The 19,996-nt window shown below is 48.0% G+C and overlaps 1 protein-coding gene across 1 annotated transcript; it reads left to right on the top strand.

Moving 5' to 3' along the window:
• Positions 1–6,888: 6,888 nt before the first annotated feature.
• TIPRL (TOR signaling pathway regulator) lies at positions 6,889–19,489 on the top strand. The gene is made up of 7 exons (XM_054587808.1): positions 6,889–7,135; positions 11,037–11,216; positions 11,904–12,003; positions 13,323–13,454; positions 14,964–15,059; positions 16,187–16,249; positions 17,152–19,489. The coding sequence occupies exons 1-7, from the start codon at positions 7,032–7,034 to the stop codon at positions 17,293–17,295; spliced, it is 819 nt and encodes a 272-aa protein (XP_054443783.1). The 5' UTR covers positions 6,889–7,031; the 3' UTR covers positions 17,296–19,489.
• Positions 19,490–19,996: the final 507 nt, after the last annotated feature.

Here is a 19,996-nt window from a genome sequence, read left to right as displayed (position 1 = left end):
TAGTTCGCAGGACAGAACGCAGCCCGCTCGTAAGGTTTAGTTCCCGTCTCCAGCGTTTTCAGTGCAGCAAATCGACCCAGGGGACGAAAAGTTGAAGCAAACAGTAAAACTACTTTAAAAAAGGGAGGGAGGGAGAAACAGGGCCGCAAAGAATCGGGTACGAAGTTAAGTTCACCAAACTCCAGCAAAATCTGCTTATGTCCCTGGAGCACGATTCAGATTCCCCAGGAAGCCATCGGCTTTGATGAGTGCGTTGATTATTCCCCTGGCTGCAGGTTGGCACTGTGGGAACTGCCTTCTTACTGTTACTAGGCCACTGAGGCAGCTTTTAAAACAATAATTGACGACCTAGCACCTGCCAAACACACAGCTTGTCTTCAGGGACACGGCGTAATAGGGAGGAAAAGAGGAAATGGACGGCTCACTATTCCTGCAGGACAGGTGCTTTATTTGGTCAGAAACTCCGAGCCTAGGTCACCAGCAAGCAAGGTGCTGAAGGAGCAGTCTGTTCTCTGGGCTATTTCATACTTTTCGTCTGAAATCCCTAGTAATTTATTTATTTTTTAAAATTTGAATGGACTCCGACACTGGCTAAGCTTTGTGCCCCGGGGTCCGGGAGGGACATTGTTTCATCCTTATGAACCCAGGCTTAGGCGTGTATGTTATAGGCCCACTCATAGCTGCCTCTCTGTAGAGTTAAAAAGATGAAATGAGATAATGTAAGTAAAGCATCTAATGCCACAGAACCTGAGAGCTAAGCCCCTTTGAACGTTGGTATTCAAGAAAGTTGTGAAAATGTATGGCAGAACCGGCAAACCGGCAAGACAAAAATGAAAATCTCTAATCTCACCCCGCAACACAAAAACTTCCCATCCCTTACTTAACTCTAGTCCATTGTGAACTTTCCACTGAAAACATTTGTTTCTCCTACTGCTCATTATCAAATACATTATTTATCACAAAGGTTTTTCTTCCCATCGCTCATGAGCTAGAACGTGCTGTGCATTCAGGACAGAAATTGCTGCGAACAAATGCATGCTTTTAAGGTTGGGTTTTCTTTGCTCTGCAGCTAATATTGACCTGTGAACAGAGATCAATCGAATGCAGAGAAAACGGAAACGTTATTAAAGTAATGATTTCTCTGTATATCGCTGTATAGGTGACCATCATGTGAAAAACGAGGTTGATTTGAGCTGGAATTATTTTTGTTTCAAAAAACTAGGAGAAAGATATATAATAATTCTCCTTTCCTGGATGAATTTCATAAGCCGTTCTCCTTAGGGTTCCTGCCGCACCGAAGACTTTGGAACTAAAACAATGAGAGGCCTTGTTCAAGTGAACCCTAAATGCTGATTGAGGAACTGACCTGAGACGAGGCATCTTTGGTATAAAATATCTTTTCAACCCAGCAGCCCACATGAAACCAGTCAAAGCAAAATGGTGAAGAAGACTGTCTTTTCTGGACGGAATATTATCCCCTTCCGATTCACAGGCAGAATCCTTCCTGCCCTTCGCATATGAGCTTAAATGTCACCTTGGAGAGAGGTCTTTCTGATGAATCCAAAAGAGATTCTCTAACCTCTGCTACCCCAACTTATGATGCATGTCTGTTTTTTCTATTTATCTGTTTTTAATATGCCTCCAGCAATAGACATCAACGCTCCCAGGATAGGAACAGTCCATTGTATTCACCACTACGGGATGAGGGCCTAACCCAATAAAACTTTAAAAATAAATTAAACAAAAAATAAAAATAGATAAAAGTATATCTTCAAAGGCCTCTGGCTCTCAAACTTTGGAATATATAAGGATCTCCTGGAATTTCTTAGGCACAACAACAAAAGGGCAATTGATTAAAGAGGTTTGATGTGTTCGATTTTTGTTAAAATTAAAAGCTCTCCTACCTCCAAGGACAGCATGAAGAAAATGGAAAGACAGCGTGCCAAATGGGATAAAATGTTTGCAAATCATGTATCCGATGAAGGACTGGCATCTAGAATCCTTCAAGAACTCCTACCACTCAACAAGGGAGAGATGAACAGCCCACCTCAGAAACGGGCAAAGGGTCTGAAGAGACATTTCTCCACAGAAGAAACATGACTAAGCCCAAGAAGGTATGGAGAGATTAGAACCCTTGTTGGGACTTCAATTATGTCTCCATAAAAGCTGTTTTGCCATTAAGAGAATCTCTTGGGAAGTCCGTTAAATTGCTGGGTTTCGGGCCGTTCCCAGAGGTCCTGGCGGCAGAAACGAGGTCAGCCACTGCGGGCCGCTCAGCGCCTCTCCCCTCTCCTGTCGGGGGCGCCCTGCAAACTTCCTCTGGGAAAAGCGTTGCATCCCTCGGAGGGTCAGCCATGGGGTTTGCATGGCTGAGTCCCCCCAGTTCCAGGCGTGGGCTCTGATGGGCAGCATGTCCCATCCTTTCCAGCCACATGGTTGGTCCAGGGATGGAGACGGGTCCGCGTGAAGCGTGAAGGACATTCTGCTGAGAATACTGAGTGGAGCCAGAATGTAGGAAATAGAGAAATTAGGTGCAGGCCAACCTGTGTGACTCTGGTCGAAGCCTTCCCAGAAGTTGTACCCCAGGATGGATCAGTTACAGGAGCCAATAGACACTTGCGTGTTAAGTGTAGATGGGTCTATTTCTGTTATTTGGGACAGAAAGCATGTAAGTGTTTCTCAATATGATGTTTCGGAAATCTGAGGGCGCTGTGGGCTTCTCATAATGATTAGGGGACGTTCCTGACATTTAGTGGGGGGACCACAGACACCAGACAGTGTGCAGTGCATGGGACAGTCTGAGACAAAAACCAATTCCGCTCACACTGACTTTTGAAGGACCCCAAAAAGCTGAAATGCTTTTGCATGGTTTTGCTATACACCCGTGTGTCCAGGAACGGCAGGACTGTGTAAACTGAGGGAAAAATGTGCTTTGATTTGCTCAAACCTCACCAAGAGTTCGTTGTTTATCGTTTTGGAAAATCCTCATCACTTGGACCAGTGCCACTCAGGGTGTCAGCTTTATCAAGTGAAGGGACTCTTGTCACGTTTTCCCAGAAACAGTCTTAATCAGCCAGTCTGGAATTCTCTGCCCACCGCCCCTGCGCCCCCCCCCCCCGCCCCCCGTCCGCTGTCAGGCAACCTGCAACGTGGGCCCTCCCCATCCCCCATGGAAAGGAGAGGCGACCTGAACAATAAAACCTCCTCCCGTTCTCGTTCCCCAGAGAAAAGATGTCCTGGCCCCCAAATAACCTTTTCTTCTCTGTGTTAATAGTGCCTTTGACCCACTCTTCTTCCTGTAAAAACCTTCTGTTGTGTGTGACTCCTCAGAGCACCTTCCAGGGGCTCCCTGGTTCACGAGTCACTTAGTCAAGCCAGTTAATTAGATCTTCACGTTTACTTAGCTGAATTTTGGTTTTCAACAGGAATTATGAGGACCAAAAGACATTATACTTTTCAAATGCGTAGAACTTAGCAAGCTGTAGTGGAAGTTAGCTATTACCGTCAATTTTTATTTTTATTATGTTATTAGAATCTGCCTTAAACTGTAATGTGCTGAATACGAATAGAAGCAATTATGGTCATTTCGCCATTATTATGACTCTTCCCTGAAAATAGCATATCCCAAACTATTAGAATTTGTGCCCAGGCAGTGATTTAAGAGTTTGTGTAAAAGGCAAATCCCAAATATGTCACAGATCTAAATAAAGATTAACTCCTTTACGACCTCGAAGTGAGGAAAACTTTCCTAACTAGACACCACACCCAGATGTAATAATAGAAAAGATAAATTTGATTACACGATTTAAAAAATAATTTCATGAAAATCACCCTAAGTGAAGTCCAAAGAAATGAATAGATTGCGGGGGGGGGGGGAATATTTGCAACGTGTTACAAAGAATTATGTGACAACGGGATCCTGGAAGGAATCCAATTCAAATCCAAACGGCCCCAGTAAAGAAATAAACCCAGCTCTGGGCAGAGGTAAGGGAAAAAACCAGGGCTGTGGCTCACGGAGACAAGGGGCATTAGCATGTCCTCATCCCCCCAAGGCCTGAGGAGACGGGAGGAAATAACATTCCCCCTCTGGGCATGGACCATGGACAGGGAAGCTAGCTTCCCTGAGTTTTATCAGGGGGACGCTGGGAGCTTTTAGTCCTCTTCAACTTGGAAAACCACTGTGTGCTGTTGGGAGCATCTTTTTTTCATTTCTGATTATTTTCCCTCGGTTTGCTTGGGGATCGTCTTTTGAAAATACCAATGAGAATTAACGGTATTTCTGTTAACGTTGGATTAGGGGAAAAGACGGTTTCTCTCCTCTCTGGCCTAGCGCGCAGAGGCCCCCTAGTGGCCAATGTTGGAGCTGCAGCACTCCCGGAGCCGGACCCGGTGGGCCTGGGAGGCGGACCGGGTGCAAAAGCCGGGCGGGGGGAGGAAGGGGAGGTGGGCTCACAGAGAAGAAGAGGGATGAACGGCGCGGCGCGGGTCGGGGTGGGACAGGGGGGTGAGACGGGAAGCGAGAGGGAGAAGGAGACTTGGGGGAAAAGGGGGCTGGGAGAGATCGGGAGGGAGGGAGGGGAGAATGGGAAAGACGAGGCAAGAATGCGGAAATGCCAACACGGGATTATAAAACGTGGTGTTTTCAATAGTTACTCTGAGCAAAGAGATACTTCAACTTTTATCCAATACAATGCAATAACTTCTCTACCCAGAAAGATTAGAACGTCGAAGTATTTTTGATTGATATAAAGGATAGAGTTTTTACAGGAAAATAATATTGATGAAAGAACTGTTTCAATCACTGAATGATGGCCGTGTGTTATTCATACGCTATAGACTTGATTGAATTTAAAATATTCCACCACAGATGGCAACGTTCTACCATGTAACTGGGCGAACAACAAAAATATGTTAAATGATAAATATTACCAGTGGGGTAATGAGACATAAATTTAAGGTTAAATCACCAATACTTTATATTTTCTGTCCTGTTAGGATGTCTCTGTTACTCGTAATGATATTTGGGGATAATGTGAAAAGTTTAAATCTGAGGCCCTTTGTAGAAGGGAGTTCCATCAAATGTCTTTCCTGATCTCTGCCCCTCATTTTTCCCTCCTGGTAAACCCTGCAGCGAGGTGGACCCGTGACTCCCAAATCATACTTTCTATTAAATTACATGGAGAACTTTGAAACAATTCAGATTCCTGGGTGCTTCCCCAAACCTACTAATTGGACGTTTCTGGAGGTGGTTTGTCTTCACGCTGGCATGTGGAACTAGGGTCCTGGACTCTCAGCCACTGCTGGTAAAAGGTACTTAGAGGGTGGGGCAAAGTACGTTTATAGCTGTGAACATGAGGAACAGAGGTTATTCTTGTGTTATTTTTTATTCATCATTGTATTATTTTCCTTGCAAACAAGTGCAAATCTAGTTTTGTCCCACCCTACATTTATATAGCCACTTGAAAAAGCAATCTGACAGTATCCATGGCATTAAAATAAATCTTATGCCCTTTGACAAAAATCCATAGGATTTTGACTATGGATGTTATGAAATAAGAAAGAAAGTGATATCAGCGGATCAGGAAGTATTTTTCACCATGTATATTGTTGCGAAAGTATACCAATGAGTATAAAATATATTTTTGGAAGCGTATAAAGCTATATATTGTAAAATATATTTGTTCAGGAACTTAAGTCAGCTCAATATTTCTCTGAAAGTCTCTGAGAGTTTACAACGGCTGGCTTTTATTTCTCCTTTACTAATGGATTGCTTTGATTTCCCAGTCATGCCACAAGTTGAGAGTAGGCAATGTTTCTTTTTAAAAAATAAACTTGGATGCAATCAACTCTGCTCTTCCCTTAGCTCCTCAAATCCTGTGGGTCTCCTCCACTCTCTCTCCCTACCCCATTATGCTGCTGAAATATTTATATTCTCCTCTCCAGCACGCCCCTCCCCTCTTATTAAATTCCCCACAGTCTAAATTCTCTTGCTCCGTCTCCTCCCTCCGGGTCATGGAACCTGGCCTCCGTTCCGTATTTAATGTGCACATTTGGGGCATTGAGAGTCGTGGACAGGGCGACTCAAGGAGATGATGCAAATAGCTCCTTGTTTCCACGGAGCTCTTTGGTTAGAGGGAACAGAGTCCCCCAAGTTTTTCCTTTTTACTTATTTAGTGATTGATTTATTGATTCTAGAAAGAGACACAGAAGAAGAGGGGGAGAGAACCATCGACTGGTTGTTCCACTTTTTTATGCATTCATTGGTTGATTCTTGTATGTACTCCGACCCAGAACAGACCCCACAACCTTGGCTTATAGGGATGATGCTCTAACCAACTGAGCTACCTGGCCAGGCCTGGCGCCTGCTCGCCACGCACCCCCCCACCCCCCACAAGGTGTTTCAAGGTGGTGTTGAGGGTGCGATGGGGGAGGGGCTTCATCTAACCCTACGCATGAGAAAAAGGAAAGAGCACTTCCAGCTCAGGGATTGTTTCTCCATGGCTGAGCCATTGCCTTGGGTAATGGGCCTCCTTTTCCCCCCTCTATGCCTGGAACCCGCAACCTTGGTGTACCCAGAGGGCGCTCCGACCACCTGGCAAGCCTGGGCCAGCTGGTCAGGGAGCGCCGGGCCCCTCCTACTGTTGACAGCGCCCTAGGTCACCAGTTCTGTAAAATCGCCCACGTGACTGCACCCGAAGAGTTCAAGGGGCAGGTGCGGCCCTGACCACGCCCCTTGCGACTGACACCCAGCCCCTCACTTGTTTCTCCTTTGCCCTTTTTCCGGTGCGTCATGACGTAAGACGTGGGTCACGCAACACTGGCCACTGGTCCCGGAAGCAATAGTCCAAGGGGCGGAGAACAAGGCGGAAAGGAGGGCGGGCGTCCGGGTGGGCGGCAGGGGCGGGGCGGGGCATGGTAACGGCCCCGCAGCCGACCGGGCTGGGCCGCAGCGAGGCGGGGGAACCGGTGTCCGCTGCCGCCGCCGCCGCTCCAGCCCGTCCCGCGCGGCCCACGCGGGCCCCGCCTCGGCCATGATGATCCACGGCTTCCAGAGCAGCCACCGGGACTTCTCCTTCGGGCCCTGGAAGCTGACGGCCGTCAGGACCCACATCATGAAGTCGGCGGACGTGGAGAAGTGAGGCTCCGGGCCGGGTCGGGGCGCGGGCCGGGAGCTGGGCCCGGGCTGGGGGCAGGGCGGCTCCGCGCTGTCCTCACCCTCCCTGGGGCGGAGGTGGGTCCCTGAGGCGTGGCCCTTGGATGACAGCCTCGGCAAATACTCGTGTCACCCTTCCCGTCCCTCGGTTGGGGTTCGCCTGGCGCCGCCTGCGTGAGGCTGTCACTCCGCCCGGGTTGGAGTAGCGCATGGCTGTTTGGGAGGACGCTGCACCTGCCCCAGGTCTCTACCTGCCCCGGCCCGCGCCACCTTTGCACCCTTCCTTCCTAGGTGGCTCTGACCCGTTTTCCTGGCGTTCATAACGGGGATGAGACGTTCGCTTGGTTTTTAGCTCGTTAGGTGTTGCGCCTGGCACGTGAGATGGGGCAGGGAAAAGACGGCCTCTGCCTCGAGGCGTTCACGGGCTAGTGAGAGAGACGATTATAATACAGTGCGAATAACTGATTCAGAGAGCTGTTCCTGCGGGGTACGTGAGGGCGTTGTTGGGACAAGGCATCCAGGAGGGTCAGGTTGGTGGGATGGGGTCGCGGTGGGGCTCGTGGGCCAGGGAGAGCGACAGCCGTGATGCGTTTGTGATGCCTGAACTAACTGAATCACTAAAGAAAGTTTTTTCTAAGTGGAATTTATTGGGGTTACACTAGTTAATAACATTACATGGCAGTAAGGGGTACAATTCTATAATCATCATCTGTATATGGTATCTCGACCGAGGAGCGGGGAAGGGGGGTCGGGGAGAGGGGGAGCCCTGATTGGTCGGAAGGACCGAGCGGGGGAATCCGAGGGGCTGGAGCGAGAGGTGAGGGTGGCCCGCGGAGTGGAGACACCAGAGAGGGCTTTTATGCCACGGGCGAAGGAGTTTTGCATTTCCTCTGACCACCACCGGGTGTCATTTCATACAAAGGAGTGACATTGTCAGATGTACGCTCTGAAACAGCGATTTGGGCCGCAAGAATTTTTAAAACCTGAGATACCTGACTATTTAGCCAGGGACACTGACCTCTTTTCCCTTACCTTGTAAAAAAAAAAAAAAAAAGCAGCCAACCCAACAATAGGCGTCCATAGTGAATGAATCAAAATTATGCCTAATTTTGTCAGATTGGCAAAAAATATATTTTTGGTGTGCTGCAGAATTTCAGTCATTAGCTTATGTGTGGTGTGAGGGGACCAAGGTTGACAGTCGCTGCTCTGAAGGATTCCTCTGGAGGGGATGTGGAGGGTGGGTGGGAGACCAGCAAGAGGGGAGGGACAGGAGAGGTTTTAGAAGGTTATGCCCCTGCATTTGATGGCCAGTCGGCAGGAGGAGGAAGGGGAAAGGAGGAACCTGTGGGGTATGGCAAGCTGCCTGCCGGAGCTCTTGCATGGCCCTCGTTGCCACCGACCACGGGGAGAGACACGGAGCGGGCAGGCCTCGCGCAGAGGCCAAGTGGAGTCAGCTGAAGTGTGGGTTGTGCAGGTCGTAAAGGAGGCATTTGGACGTACAGGGTCCGGCAGAAGGAAGAAGGCCTGCTTGGGTGTGGTTGGTAGGGTAATACCATGGGTGAGTAATTCATAGTTTTAATTTGAACATTTCACCTCAAATGTCATACAGTATGCTTGAGTGTGATCTTGGTATGTTAGAGAATTACATGCTTACAATTTTGTAGTAAAAGATTTTGTAGTAAAGAAAAAAGGGGGAAGCGTTATTTGTGCTGGACCCTGTACTTATCTTGGAGCTTAAAAAAAGACTTGTCGGTGGGTTCAGGTTTGGGAATTATCACCCTGGGGTCCGTACACGGAGCCTTGGGAGGGAGTGAAAAGCATCTAGACGCCTCCCTGAAGAGAAGGGGGCCAAGGGAGCTGTTGGGCGGAGGGCGTGGCCAGGGAAGAGGGGGAGTCGGGAGAGCCTGCTGAGCTGCCTCCTTACAAACAAATGAATGACTGGAACACCCTCGCAGCTTCACTAAGAAAAACGTTCCCTTCACCCCACCACAGACTGCGTGACCACCATGCGGGCTTTCCTCTCCACCTAGCTTTCCCTGTTAGGTAGCGCACCCTGTACTCAGAAGGTGCCATATACAAAGCAGTCAGTCCTAATCTACTCACAGGCTGTCTAAGAGGTGCATGGTGAGTTGTACAGGGAATCAAGTTCCAGATCTTTATTCTCTTTCTTTGTCATTTCTAAAACAGGCCTGCCAGAGTATACTTAGTCCTTCCTCCTATGACAAAAGAAAGGCTAACCCTCACCCACCCTAAAGTTCCTGCTGTGCTCTGCCCCAGGGGGTAAAAGCCCGCAGGCGCTAAGCGAACGGATTGGTGGAAGTATTGGGTCCCGGAGGCACCCTTTAATGAATTGGGCCGTCCTAACCCCACAGAGACTCCCCAGCTTCCTGCATTCTTTCTGGTGACACCCATTGCAGCTTGGCGTTAGGGATGGTGTTAAGATGCTCGGTTTGGCCAGGGCCGGGGCAGTCTGCATTGGGAGCATTTGAAGCAGTGTGAATTAGGGACAGCAGTTCTTTCCAGGGACACCCGAATGTGTCACCGGGCTGCAGGGGTGTGGGGGATGTGCGGGGTGGGGTGTGATGCGCGCCCAGTCGAGCTGGGGCCTGCCGTCTTACAAGGTTGTCCCACGTGTGGTCTCTGATAATCGAGAAAAGGTTAAATAATATTTTATGTTTTCTGTGTAAGAACACAGGAAAGTCAGTAATACATTTTGAACAATTTCCTAAATCATTGAAATAAATTTGGCACATAAGGTAACTAGAAAATCCACTTCCCCGGAACCTGTGCTTTCTGGTTAGGAGGACCAGAGACCCTGGTTGCCGTAAGTAACGGAGATTTAATAGTACACGAGGAGATGACTAAACAACAGGAACTTGCTCAGCAGCCGAACAGCAGCAGTTCCACCAGCGGCCAGATACAAGCCTCTGCTCTTGTTACGGCCACTTCTCCGTCTCAGCTGTGCTGGGCCGGCGCTCGGGCTGGAGCGCAGCGGCTCTTGCCGTTGCCTTTGGTTCGGAAGCGGACCTTTCATCCTGAAATTGAGAGTCCGGGTTTGGACGGAGGTGATGGGTCTTGGGCATGGTCGTTTATACACACAGCTACTCTTTTCAGAAGTGAGTAGCTACTCCACCTAAACACTTTCCAACAGGGATGGCACACTCAGCCTTCCAAAGGGCCCCAGTAAGGGCGGCGGCCTCTGCCCAGCTCGGCCCCTCAGTGCATGCGCATTGCCAGACCTTCCCTCATTCCCCAAAAAAGAGGAACCAGAGGTCCAGATTTTTCAGAAACCTCTCAGTCTTTCTTGCCAACTATCTCTTCATAACTGTTGGCACCTATTTCAAGTATTGTTCAGGCTAATCGGAACACATCTGTGGATTAATAACTCGTGATCCGGCTCTGTAGGATTTTGACTCTAACTGTTCTCTAAGGAGGCTGGCGGAGGCGGGGCCCAGTGTTTGTGGCCGGCGGCTGAAAAGAGGCCGGCGTTACCGCCTCCTAGCTCCGCAATTGTTAGTTACCTAAACCCTCTGAGCATTGCCTGGCTCACACAGTCGTTTGGAGGCTCCAATTCCACTATCTCAGAAGCAATTTCTGATTGTCCCGCCTAAAATAGGCCCCCACCCATTACCTTGCTTTATTTTTTTGTATAACTTATCACTAGCTGATAATATATCATGTAGTTATTTCTCTATTTGTCTTATTAGCCCACTCTTGAGTCCAGTGTCATAATAATATACAGAGAGAGAATGGATGATGGAAGCATTTATATATAGACTTTGTAAATACATCACGTTCATTAACTCGCTCAGCAACGTAGGGATGAGACAGAAAGCAAAGTGCTAACCGTGATATAAATGATCTCCTCGACTTCCGGTTACAGGTTAGCAGATGAACTGCATATGCCATCCCTCCCCGAGATGATGTTTGGAGACAACGTTTTAAGAATCCAGCACTGTTCTGGCTTTGGGATCGAGTTCAACGCTACAGACGCGTTAAGATGCGTAAACAACTACCAAGGGGTGCTCAAAGTAGCCTGCGCGGAAGAGTGGCAGGAGAGCAGGTGCGCGTGGGCAGGGCGGAAGCGGGTGCGGGAGATGGTCAGCCCCGATACGTGTGTTTTCTTAGGACGAAGGGCTACTGTTATTCTGAAACTTGATAGCTGGGTTATTCTAAAATTATTTTTCTCACCTGTTAGATGGAGATCAGTTATCCTCCCTCCTGAAGGGTAACTTGTCCTGAATTTAACTTGTTGAGTTAAATTGAATTACAGTTGAGCTGAGCTATGTGAGTTCACTTTTATGAGCTTTCACTGTTCTTTAGAGAAGAGGTAGCTTTCACTGTGTACTATAATGTTCCTGTTTTTGAAGAAAAATGTTATGATTTGCATTGAAAATTTGAGGACCTTTGAAATTAATAAAAACGTGCTTTCCTTGATAGTCGAGTCAGTAGTTATTTACTCTGAGCCTGTTATGTGCTAAACACCTTGGACGGTGCCGTCTGAGCCCGTCAGCCATGTCCCTGGGCAGTGCACGGACTAACTGGAGAGACCACGTCAGCACGGGACGGGTTAAATCCCAGTAAACGTGCAGGAAGAAGGAGAGGTGTTGTATTAGTGAGCTATGGCAAGTCTGTGTATGTAGTAGGATATTTTACATTATTTGTAGACTGCAGCGCGGTGTGACGTGTGGGTACAGGTGAGCTCTATTCTGCATCACTAAATCTGATCCTTCCCATTTTGCTATTTGAGGACGGAGGGCGAACACTCCAAGGAGGTTATTAAACCGTATGATTGGACCTATACAACAGACTATAAGGGAACGCTACTTGGAGAATCACTCAAGTTAAAGGTAAATCTTATTTTTTGCTTTTATGAGCCATCAGTTGTCTTAGACAGTCTTGGCATTAGAACTTTCCAGTAGTGGCTTATTTTTTGCTACTACTTTCATCTCCTCCTTCTGTTGTGGGAGGCTTCAGAACTGAACGTGAGGGGATTTTGCTTATTACCGGCAGGAAATAAAAGAAGGCCGTAGGGGGCAATTTTTATGAAAAGTGTGGTTGGGAGCAATGAACCGCCTTAATGTTGTCACTGGCAAGAAGCATGACGATGTGTGTCTGCCCTTATGTGATGTTAGGTGATTTGGACAGAACCTGCCAGCTAGTGGCGTCCAGTTTTGTGACTGAACAGATAGGCGGCAATAGGACTTTGTGTGAGCCTGTGTGTGACCCTGGGGTGACTTCAGGGGGGTGACTTCATCTATTTATCTGAGTCTCAGTTTTTTCACTAAATAGGGTGACCAGAAACAGCCGCCTCCCCGCAGAGCTGTGATGGGAGGTCACCTGTGGGAGCGCTCTCGGTGGCTCTCAGCTGTGTGACGCGTGTGTGGCACCCTTCCGTCCGGGCGCTGCCCGAGGCGGGGTCGCTTCATGGTCAGCGGCTCTGGGAGGGCAGGTCTCATGTTGGGAGCTTGGCTGTGCTTCGAAAAATGATGGTGTTACTGAAATGAGGGCAATTTGGTTTAAATTACACTCTCTCAATATCACATTCTATTATAGAGAACAAAATTATTTTATTGTAACTTTTACACTAAAAGTAGTTGCTGGAGACCCCGTGTCACGTGTTGGTGTTTGAGCAAAATGTTAAGGCGGGAGGGCTGTGGATGGGCTCCTTGTCTCTGCAGAGATTTTTAGAATCTGGGGAGGCTGGGAGCTCATAGCAGGGACTTAATTCTTGTCTTCAGTTGCTGCCACTCCTGTATTCTGAGCTTTAACTATTTCTCTGTGCTGATTCCAAGACTTTTTTTTAAAAAGATTTTATTTATTCATTTTTAGAGAGTGGGGGAAGGGAAGGAGAAAAAGAGGGAGAGAAGCATCCATGTGTGGTTGCCTCTCACGGCCCCCACTGGGGGCCTGGCCCGCAGCCCAGGCCGGTGCCCTGCCTGGGAATCGAACCGGGAGCCTTTTAGGTTTGCAGGACGAGACGCCAACCACCCGAGCCACCCCGGTCCGGGCAGGGGTTCGCTTTACCTTGGCGCGGTGGCGACGGAGGCGAGCGCGGCTGATGCGGGGAAAGCCCCGGCGGCCGTGGAAGGGCCTCAGCCACCTCCCTCCCTGTGCCTCCGGCCCCGGACGCCCCTTTTACGCGCCCCTCTCCCGTGGCTTCTTCCAGGTCGTGCCCACCGCGGACCACATAGACACTGAGAAGCTGAAAGCCCGAGAGCAGATTAAGTTTTTTGAAGAAGTTCTCCTGTTTGAGGATGAACTGCACGATCATGGAGTTTCCAGTCTGAGTGTGAAAATTGTGAGCATTGTGATTTCTGTTTAAAGTTTCCTTCTGTCTCTTTGCACCGTCAGTCAGGAGTGGGGGCCTCACCTGGAAGCACACCCCCTTTCCGTGATGCGCGAAGTTCCGCCCGGGTCTCGCGTGCACCTGGCTAATAAGCGTTATAAAATTCACCAAGTCTTAGTGTGTTGTCAAGAATGTAGCAAAGCACTTTTTAAAGACCTGGCCACTTTGTACTCTCTTTGTTTATTATTCATTTGAATGAAAACATTTGGAACTAAAAACGATGTGGAGGCCAGGCTGCGCAGACAGCAAGGCGGACGTCCTTCGAGGAGGGGCCCGTGGGTCAGGATTCCGTTTCCCATTCAACCGCACTTCAGTTGCCAGCGCAGAAGTGGAAGCAGAGCAAAAAGTACCAGCCCTTCTGGAGGGCGGACTCCTTCCCCTGGCAGCGCACTTACAGGAGCGGACGGTAGATAGGCCGCTAGCGCGCACCTGCTTTGGTGGACTATTAGGTTGTAATTGGGTTTCTTAACATTTTCCAGAAAAATTTCAACTGCAACTTTTTATTAAATGCCTTATCCTTTCAGATCAGCTAAAATGCCCCCCCGCCCCGTGAGGCCCCCCCAGCCGAGTTGGCGTCCCTTGTCCACCCCCAGGCACACTTCACTGTCACCTTCTGCAACAGCGCCTCACGTGCTCCTCTGTTACAGCATCTGCACATTTGATGGGCCTGTTTTCCTCTTTGATAAACTTCTGGAGCCTTGGGATTGTGTCTTTGCATTGACACAAATCCAGGACCTGCCACAGTCAGATTTTGACATGCAGGCAGTCGGCGTTGATTCAGTAAATGGTCAGACGGATTCTCATTCGTGACCAGGGGGCCCCACGCCCCTCCCTCCTTGCCGCCAGAACCCACATTCTCACTCCTCGCAACTCTGGCTTCTTCCCCGGCTACCCTTGGGGCACAGAGGCGGGTAGCTGCGCCGCGCGTGGCGGGGCGTTAGGAGCGCGCTGTGCGGGCTGGGACCGGGCTTTGGCAGCGGGACACGGAGCCCTCTTCGGCTGCCCTGAGGGGAGCATTCGCTTAAGGTCTCTCGTCTTCGTTTTGTGTGAAGTGGATACTGGAAGATAAGTAGCAACGAAAACTAGGTGGTTCTTTTGTTTTGGTATTCCTGGTATTGACATTTACTATAAGTACTACCTTTTCTTAAAGTGAACATTATAATTTTCTCATTATTTAGGTATGTGTTAATACGTCTTTTTAACAGTAATACTTTTTGACTTTGAAAAATATATTTCTCTTGTAGGGAACTATACCCCTATAGTTCCCTACAGGATGTTAAGTAATATAACATGAACGAGGTTTTGAGCCTTAGTTGGTGCTAGAACAAAGAGCGTTTAGTTCAGGGATTCCTGTAGAGTGCTCATTCAGCCCTTCTTCGATGCATGAAAAAGTTTTTATTTTAGCACAGTAGCAATATTTAGTTTTCATTAAAATATTAATGCACTTTTATTTTCTTTCAGAGAGTAATGCCTTCCAGCTTTTTTCTGCTGTTGCGGTTTTTTTTGAGAATCGATGGCGTGCTCATCAGGATGAACGACACGAGGCTTTACCACGAGGTACCGTCCCGTTGGGTGAACGCGCTCGTGGCCTGCAGGGTCTGTCTGTGCTGTTTCACTGCCTGCGCGGACCTGGAGTGAGGGCTCGCGCTGTGTCGCATGGCTGTGTCTCATCCACGGTGGGCCGCAGGCGCTCAGGTGGCGCTGCTTCTGTCCCGAACGTCCTGGCAGCGGAAGCCGCTCCGCAAGGCACTCCCTCCTGGGGAGCGGGGCTGGGATGCTTTTAAAAAATCTCATTCGTACTTAGCCCGTGTTTGAGGAAACGGTCCCTTGGAGCACACCTGCGCCTTCCTGCCCCCCTCCCCCGGCGCGGCCTCCCTGTCTCTCCCGAGCTCCAAGGCCCTTCCTCTGCTCCCGGGCTCGTTTCCAGAGCCCATGCCGCCCAGCTGGCTGTGCTCCAAATACTTTGTTGTTGGGTTTGTTTTTACAATGTGCGCTAACCTGTCCTTATTGATAAAAAGATTGAAACTTTAGGGAGTTTAATCTTGTGGGTTTTTTTCATTGGAAAGTACCACCCCCCAAAAAAACTACAGTAAATTGCTGTTTCAAAACCTAACTTAGTCTACGGCCATACCACCCTGAACGCGCCCGATCTCGTCAGATCTCGGAAGCTAAGCAGGGTCGGGCCTGGTTAGTACTTGGATGGGAAAACCTAACTTAAAAAGAATTAAATGGGAAAAACTGAAATACAAAAAAAAGTGATTTTAATAAATAAGCAGTTGGAAGAATTTTGTGGAAATGGGAGAGAATAAAATTATTAATTCTTCTTGGAACGTTGCAGCAGCTGCCGTTCCGTGGGTAGGTGACGCTGTTTATAGCTCATGGAAAAGCTGTAGTTCCGAACTTGGAGGTAAAACCTTTGCTTGTGCTTCTCTGCCGCGGTGATGATGAAGCCTGTTTGCTCAGTTGTGTGTGATGTTACTGGGATGTGCAGGGGTTGGAATGCACAGCTCAGGCTTCCCAGTGAGGGCTAAGGGGCGGTTCTCTCGCTGGAGGGCGAGGGGGGCTTGCCCGAGTCCACGCCGCTTTCACTCCTGCCCCGTGGTGTAAGCAGTCCCGTGTAACAGAAAGGACTGTACAATCAATTTAAGTAAACTCATTGCAACTTTTTTTGTTTTTAAACATAGGCCGACAAGACCTACATGTTACGAGAATATACGTCACGAGAAAGCAAAGTTGCTAATTTAACGGTACAGTATTTAAATATCAGTTTTTGAGATGTTGAATCTTTATGTTTCATTTTAAATACAGTATCCCCCTCCCCCTCCCCCCACCCCCCCAAATCTGTATCCCTGCATCCATTCATTCACCTAAGGGGCTCGACAGGAGAAATCCTACTCGACGTAACAGAGTTTGCCCCAAACCCAAGGCCAGTCAGAGCTGTTAGGCGCAGCCGCCCAGCCGCCCAGCCAGTCTGATTCCCGCCTGTGGCTGTGGGGGAGCGAAGGCCCAGAGGTGCAGAGCCGGCCCCGGGGCTCCCTCCTGCCGGTCTCCTCTTTCCCCCGAAAGGGCGGTCACCCCGCACTGCGACGTGTTGGTTTTGGCGTAATTTCTCTCTTTTTTGCTCCCCTGGGGTTTGTATAGGGCTTCCTTGGAATTTATGATTCTATAATAAGTTGTTTAAAAAGCAACACCCTCCGGCACACTTGACATTCTTTCTTCACCCTTGGCGCTTATTTCTGTCTGGGCACAAGGTGTGCGCAGGTTAGAGAAGCTACTACACACTGGGCTCTGGGCAAAGACCAGTGCTTTCAGGGGTCAGAAGCAACAGGGAAAAGGAGGACTGGATTAAGAGGTGTTAAATTCAAAGAGAAAAGAGTTCAGTAAATAAAAAAAGAAAAAGAGGTGTTAAGTGGTTAGGACATTATGGGAGCACTGTGAACACCGTGTCCCTGGGACCTTTGAGGTCATTCAGTGGCAGAGCAGAAGAGTCAGTAACAAAGATGCCTGTTGTTACTGGGGACACTTACCGAAGCCCCTTGTCCACCTGCATCGCGCTTCATTCTAAAATCAGCGCGCTTCGCGCCCGCGCGCTTCTAGAGCGGCCGGGCCGTGGCGCAGCCTGTGCTGATGGGGTGTCTGTGTTTCCCAGCATGTTCCGCCCTCCTTCTTCACCGAGCCCAATGAAGTAGCGCAGTACCTACCGATCAAGGAGGCCGTTTGTGAGAAGCTAATATTTCCGGAAAGGATTGATCATAACCCTGCAGACTCGCAAGAAAAGGCGCCTGTGGAATAGAATGTGACGTACCACATGCTCACCGTGGAATCTGATGGAGACCTTGGCTTTGTGGACAGGGGTATTTTTCTTAGGAGAATTAATTGCCTTGTCTGTGTGCAGATTTTCAGTAGCCTTAAAGGAAAAAATAAAAGATTGTTGCAGGCAGGTTCCACTCAGTTGCTGTTTGTACCGCCTATTGTCAAATTCATCTTCCAGATTTATGTTTCCTGGAATTCAGTTCGGATTTCTGAGTTGTCAGGAGGTGGGACGTCACTAGCAGTGATGTGTGTGCGTCTCAGGAGCAGTGGGCACACTCTGTGTCCTTTGTGGAACCCTGGCCCCTCCCGCGCGAAGGCCCGGTGAAACCCCCGGGCCGCAGCCGCTGTGACCGGCGGGCCTGCCGAGCGTGCTGTCGCCGCACGGTGCTCAGCCTGGGCGTGGGGGCGTCGCGCTTCCGGAGAGTCGCGACTCGCCCCCCAGGGACTCGACCTCGTGCTTAATAACCTTCACCCACAAATTAAAGAGAGACGCATTTCCCCCTCGATTTAAATCGGCTCTTGAAGCTTAAAGAAAGTTTCAGACATAGAACCAATTCACCTAGCTTTTGGAGAGGGTAGGCTGCCGTGCCCTGGAAGCACGGGAACGTGGCCGGGCCCTGGTGCCCCGCGCGCAGAGCGGCCGCCTTCTGCCCCGGGTGCTGCTGCGGACGCGCTTCCCACGTCCCGCCCGGCTTTGCTTCCTTCTCCCGTGCAGCCGCAGAGCGAGTGAAGCCACGGAGTGCTGAAGTTGGTGTTGGTCCTAAAATATTTGAAAGGTTCATATGGATTGTTTTTAGCACATGTTACATCAACCCCTAAATAACTGCATCAATTTTCTGCTTAACATATTTGAGAGGTAGCTGTGGAGGATGTGCAGGAGGCCTTCAATATAAAAGCCAGTTTTTTTCTTATTTTGAGATTCATGTCGTTGACATCACAGGGACTCCAGTAAGATGCCATTAATGCGAGACCTGGGGAGTATAGACGTGAATTCAAAGTCCTCTTGGTTCTTCTGGCGATGGCCTGCTTAACATTTTATGTTCTCTGCCTTCCTAAATGATCTTCATAAAGTGAGAATGGTTATAAAGCACCAAGTAAGGAATTACTTGAAATTGATTTTTAAAACTAATATCATCCCCTTTTTCTTGGTTCGAAATAACTATTGTACATATTCCCTTTTGATGGATAAATCATTAAATAAGAATATTTAAAAAGAAGTGTTAGCATAGCAAAGCTCTTCAGGTGTTACCCTGATGATAAGTTTTAGTGAAACAATATAACTGAAGAGTCATTTATTGCTCAAACTCTGGTGCGCTGTTGTGTATATTGTTGTTTAGCTAATTGTATTAGCTAAATTTGGTCACAGGTGGTTTAGGTATTTGTTTGTTGTCTGTTGCATCACCTGTAAGGTGTAGGAAATCAGAATTTTGTTGACTTTACAAAAACACATGGCATGTTCACTGTATTAAATATACCTGTACTTAATGATTTCTCTTAGGACAGGAAAATATACATATTGTACTCAGCTTTTTGTTTGGTTTTATTTGCCATGCAGATTTGAGCAGAACGGACATTTTATTCATACAAATTATAAGAAATGAAAAACTTGTAAGAATATTCATTAGTTGAAGTTTCTGGGCATCATCTATAAATACTTTTAAACTTGATTCAGCTGCTTAGTCCTTGAGTCAGGTTTATTTTGCTCCATTGTTAAAAATTGTAGGGAATTAAAAGAATTGACTTTTTTTCTTTTTATAGAAGGTGGGTGGTGCCTAGGAGAATGCACATCTGAAAATGTCATGAGTTTATTCCTGCAGAAAATACCAAGAAAACCTGTATTTGCCCATTGCTAAATAAGACACATACCGTTTTATATTTATTTGTCCCAAGTGTCTTTTTGTAAGAGAAGAATAAACAATAAAGAATTATTAATGTTTTGCTATTTCATTTACTTCAGTTTTTCTTGAAGCTTAATTTAAAAAATGGTTTGGACCCTGGCTGTTGTGGCTCAGTGGATTGAGTGCCCGCCTACGAAGCAAGGGGTCACAGGTTCGATTCCCAGTCAGGGCACACGCCTGGGCTGTGGGCCAGATCCCCAGTAGGGGGTGTGCGAGAGGCAACCACACATTGATGTTTCTCTCCCTCTCTTTCTCCCTCCCTTCCGCTCTCTAAAACTAACTAAATAAATCTTTTTAAAAAAATGGTTTGGTATACATTTCTTGTTTGTGCTTTATGTTTTGAATCCAGTCATTGTGGCCAGAATCTCCAGGCAGATTATCAATGAAAATACCCCCTGCTTAGCCTTTGGGCTCTTCTTCCCTTCCTCCTTCTGTCCCCCAGTACTCTGTGGATGTTGCAATTAGCAGTGTTTTCTGTGTGTTGAGTGAATGCTTTCTGTTTTTGAAAATGCAAGTACCTGTTGCATGTATCATTCCATTTAGTTTCATGCACTGCGTACCCTACATGGTGCTAGAGGGGATGGCAATAATGAAGAGATGCAGTTTTTGTCTTCATGGGGTTAAAGTCTAACAGGAGAGACAAAGTCAAAATAATTACACATTTTAATAAGTGCAATGATGGAAATAACACTGATTTTAGAGAGTAACAAAATCACCTGTAGTAGAAGTTCTGCTTCTGAGGAGAATGTAGAAAGCATCAAGAGACTGCTACTCCTAATTTAA

This window comes from Pteronotus mesoamericanus, unplaced genomic scaffold, assembly GCF_021234165.1.
Source record: "Pteronotus mesoamericanus isolate MK-2021 breed Mesoamerican mustached bat unplaced genomic scaffold, CSHL_Meso_final scaffold_1186, whole genome shotgun sequence".
Taxonomy (NCBI): Eukaryota; Metazoa; Chordata; class Mammalia; order Chiroptera; family Mormoopidae; genus Pteronotus; species Pteronotus mesoamericanus.
The sequence above is the reverse complement of the archived record's forward strand: the minus strand, read 5'-3'. Positions and strand labels throughout refer to the sequence as shown.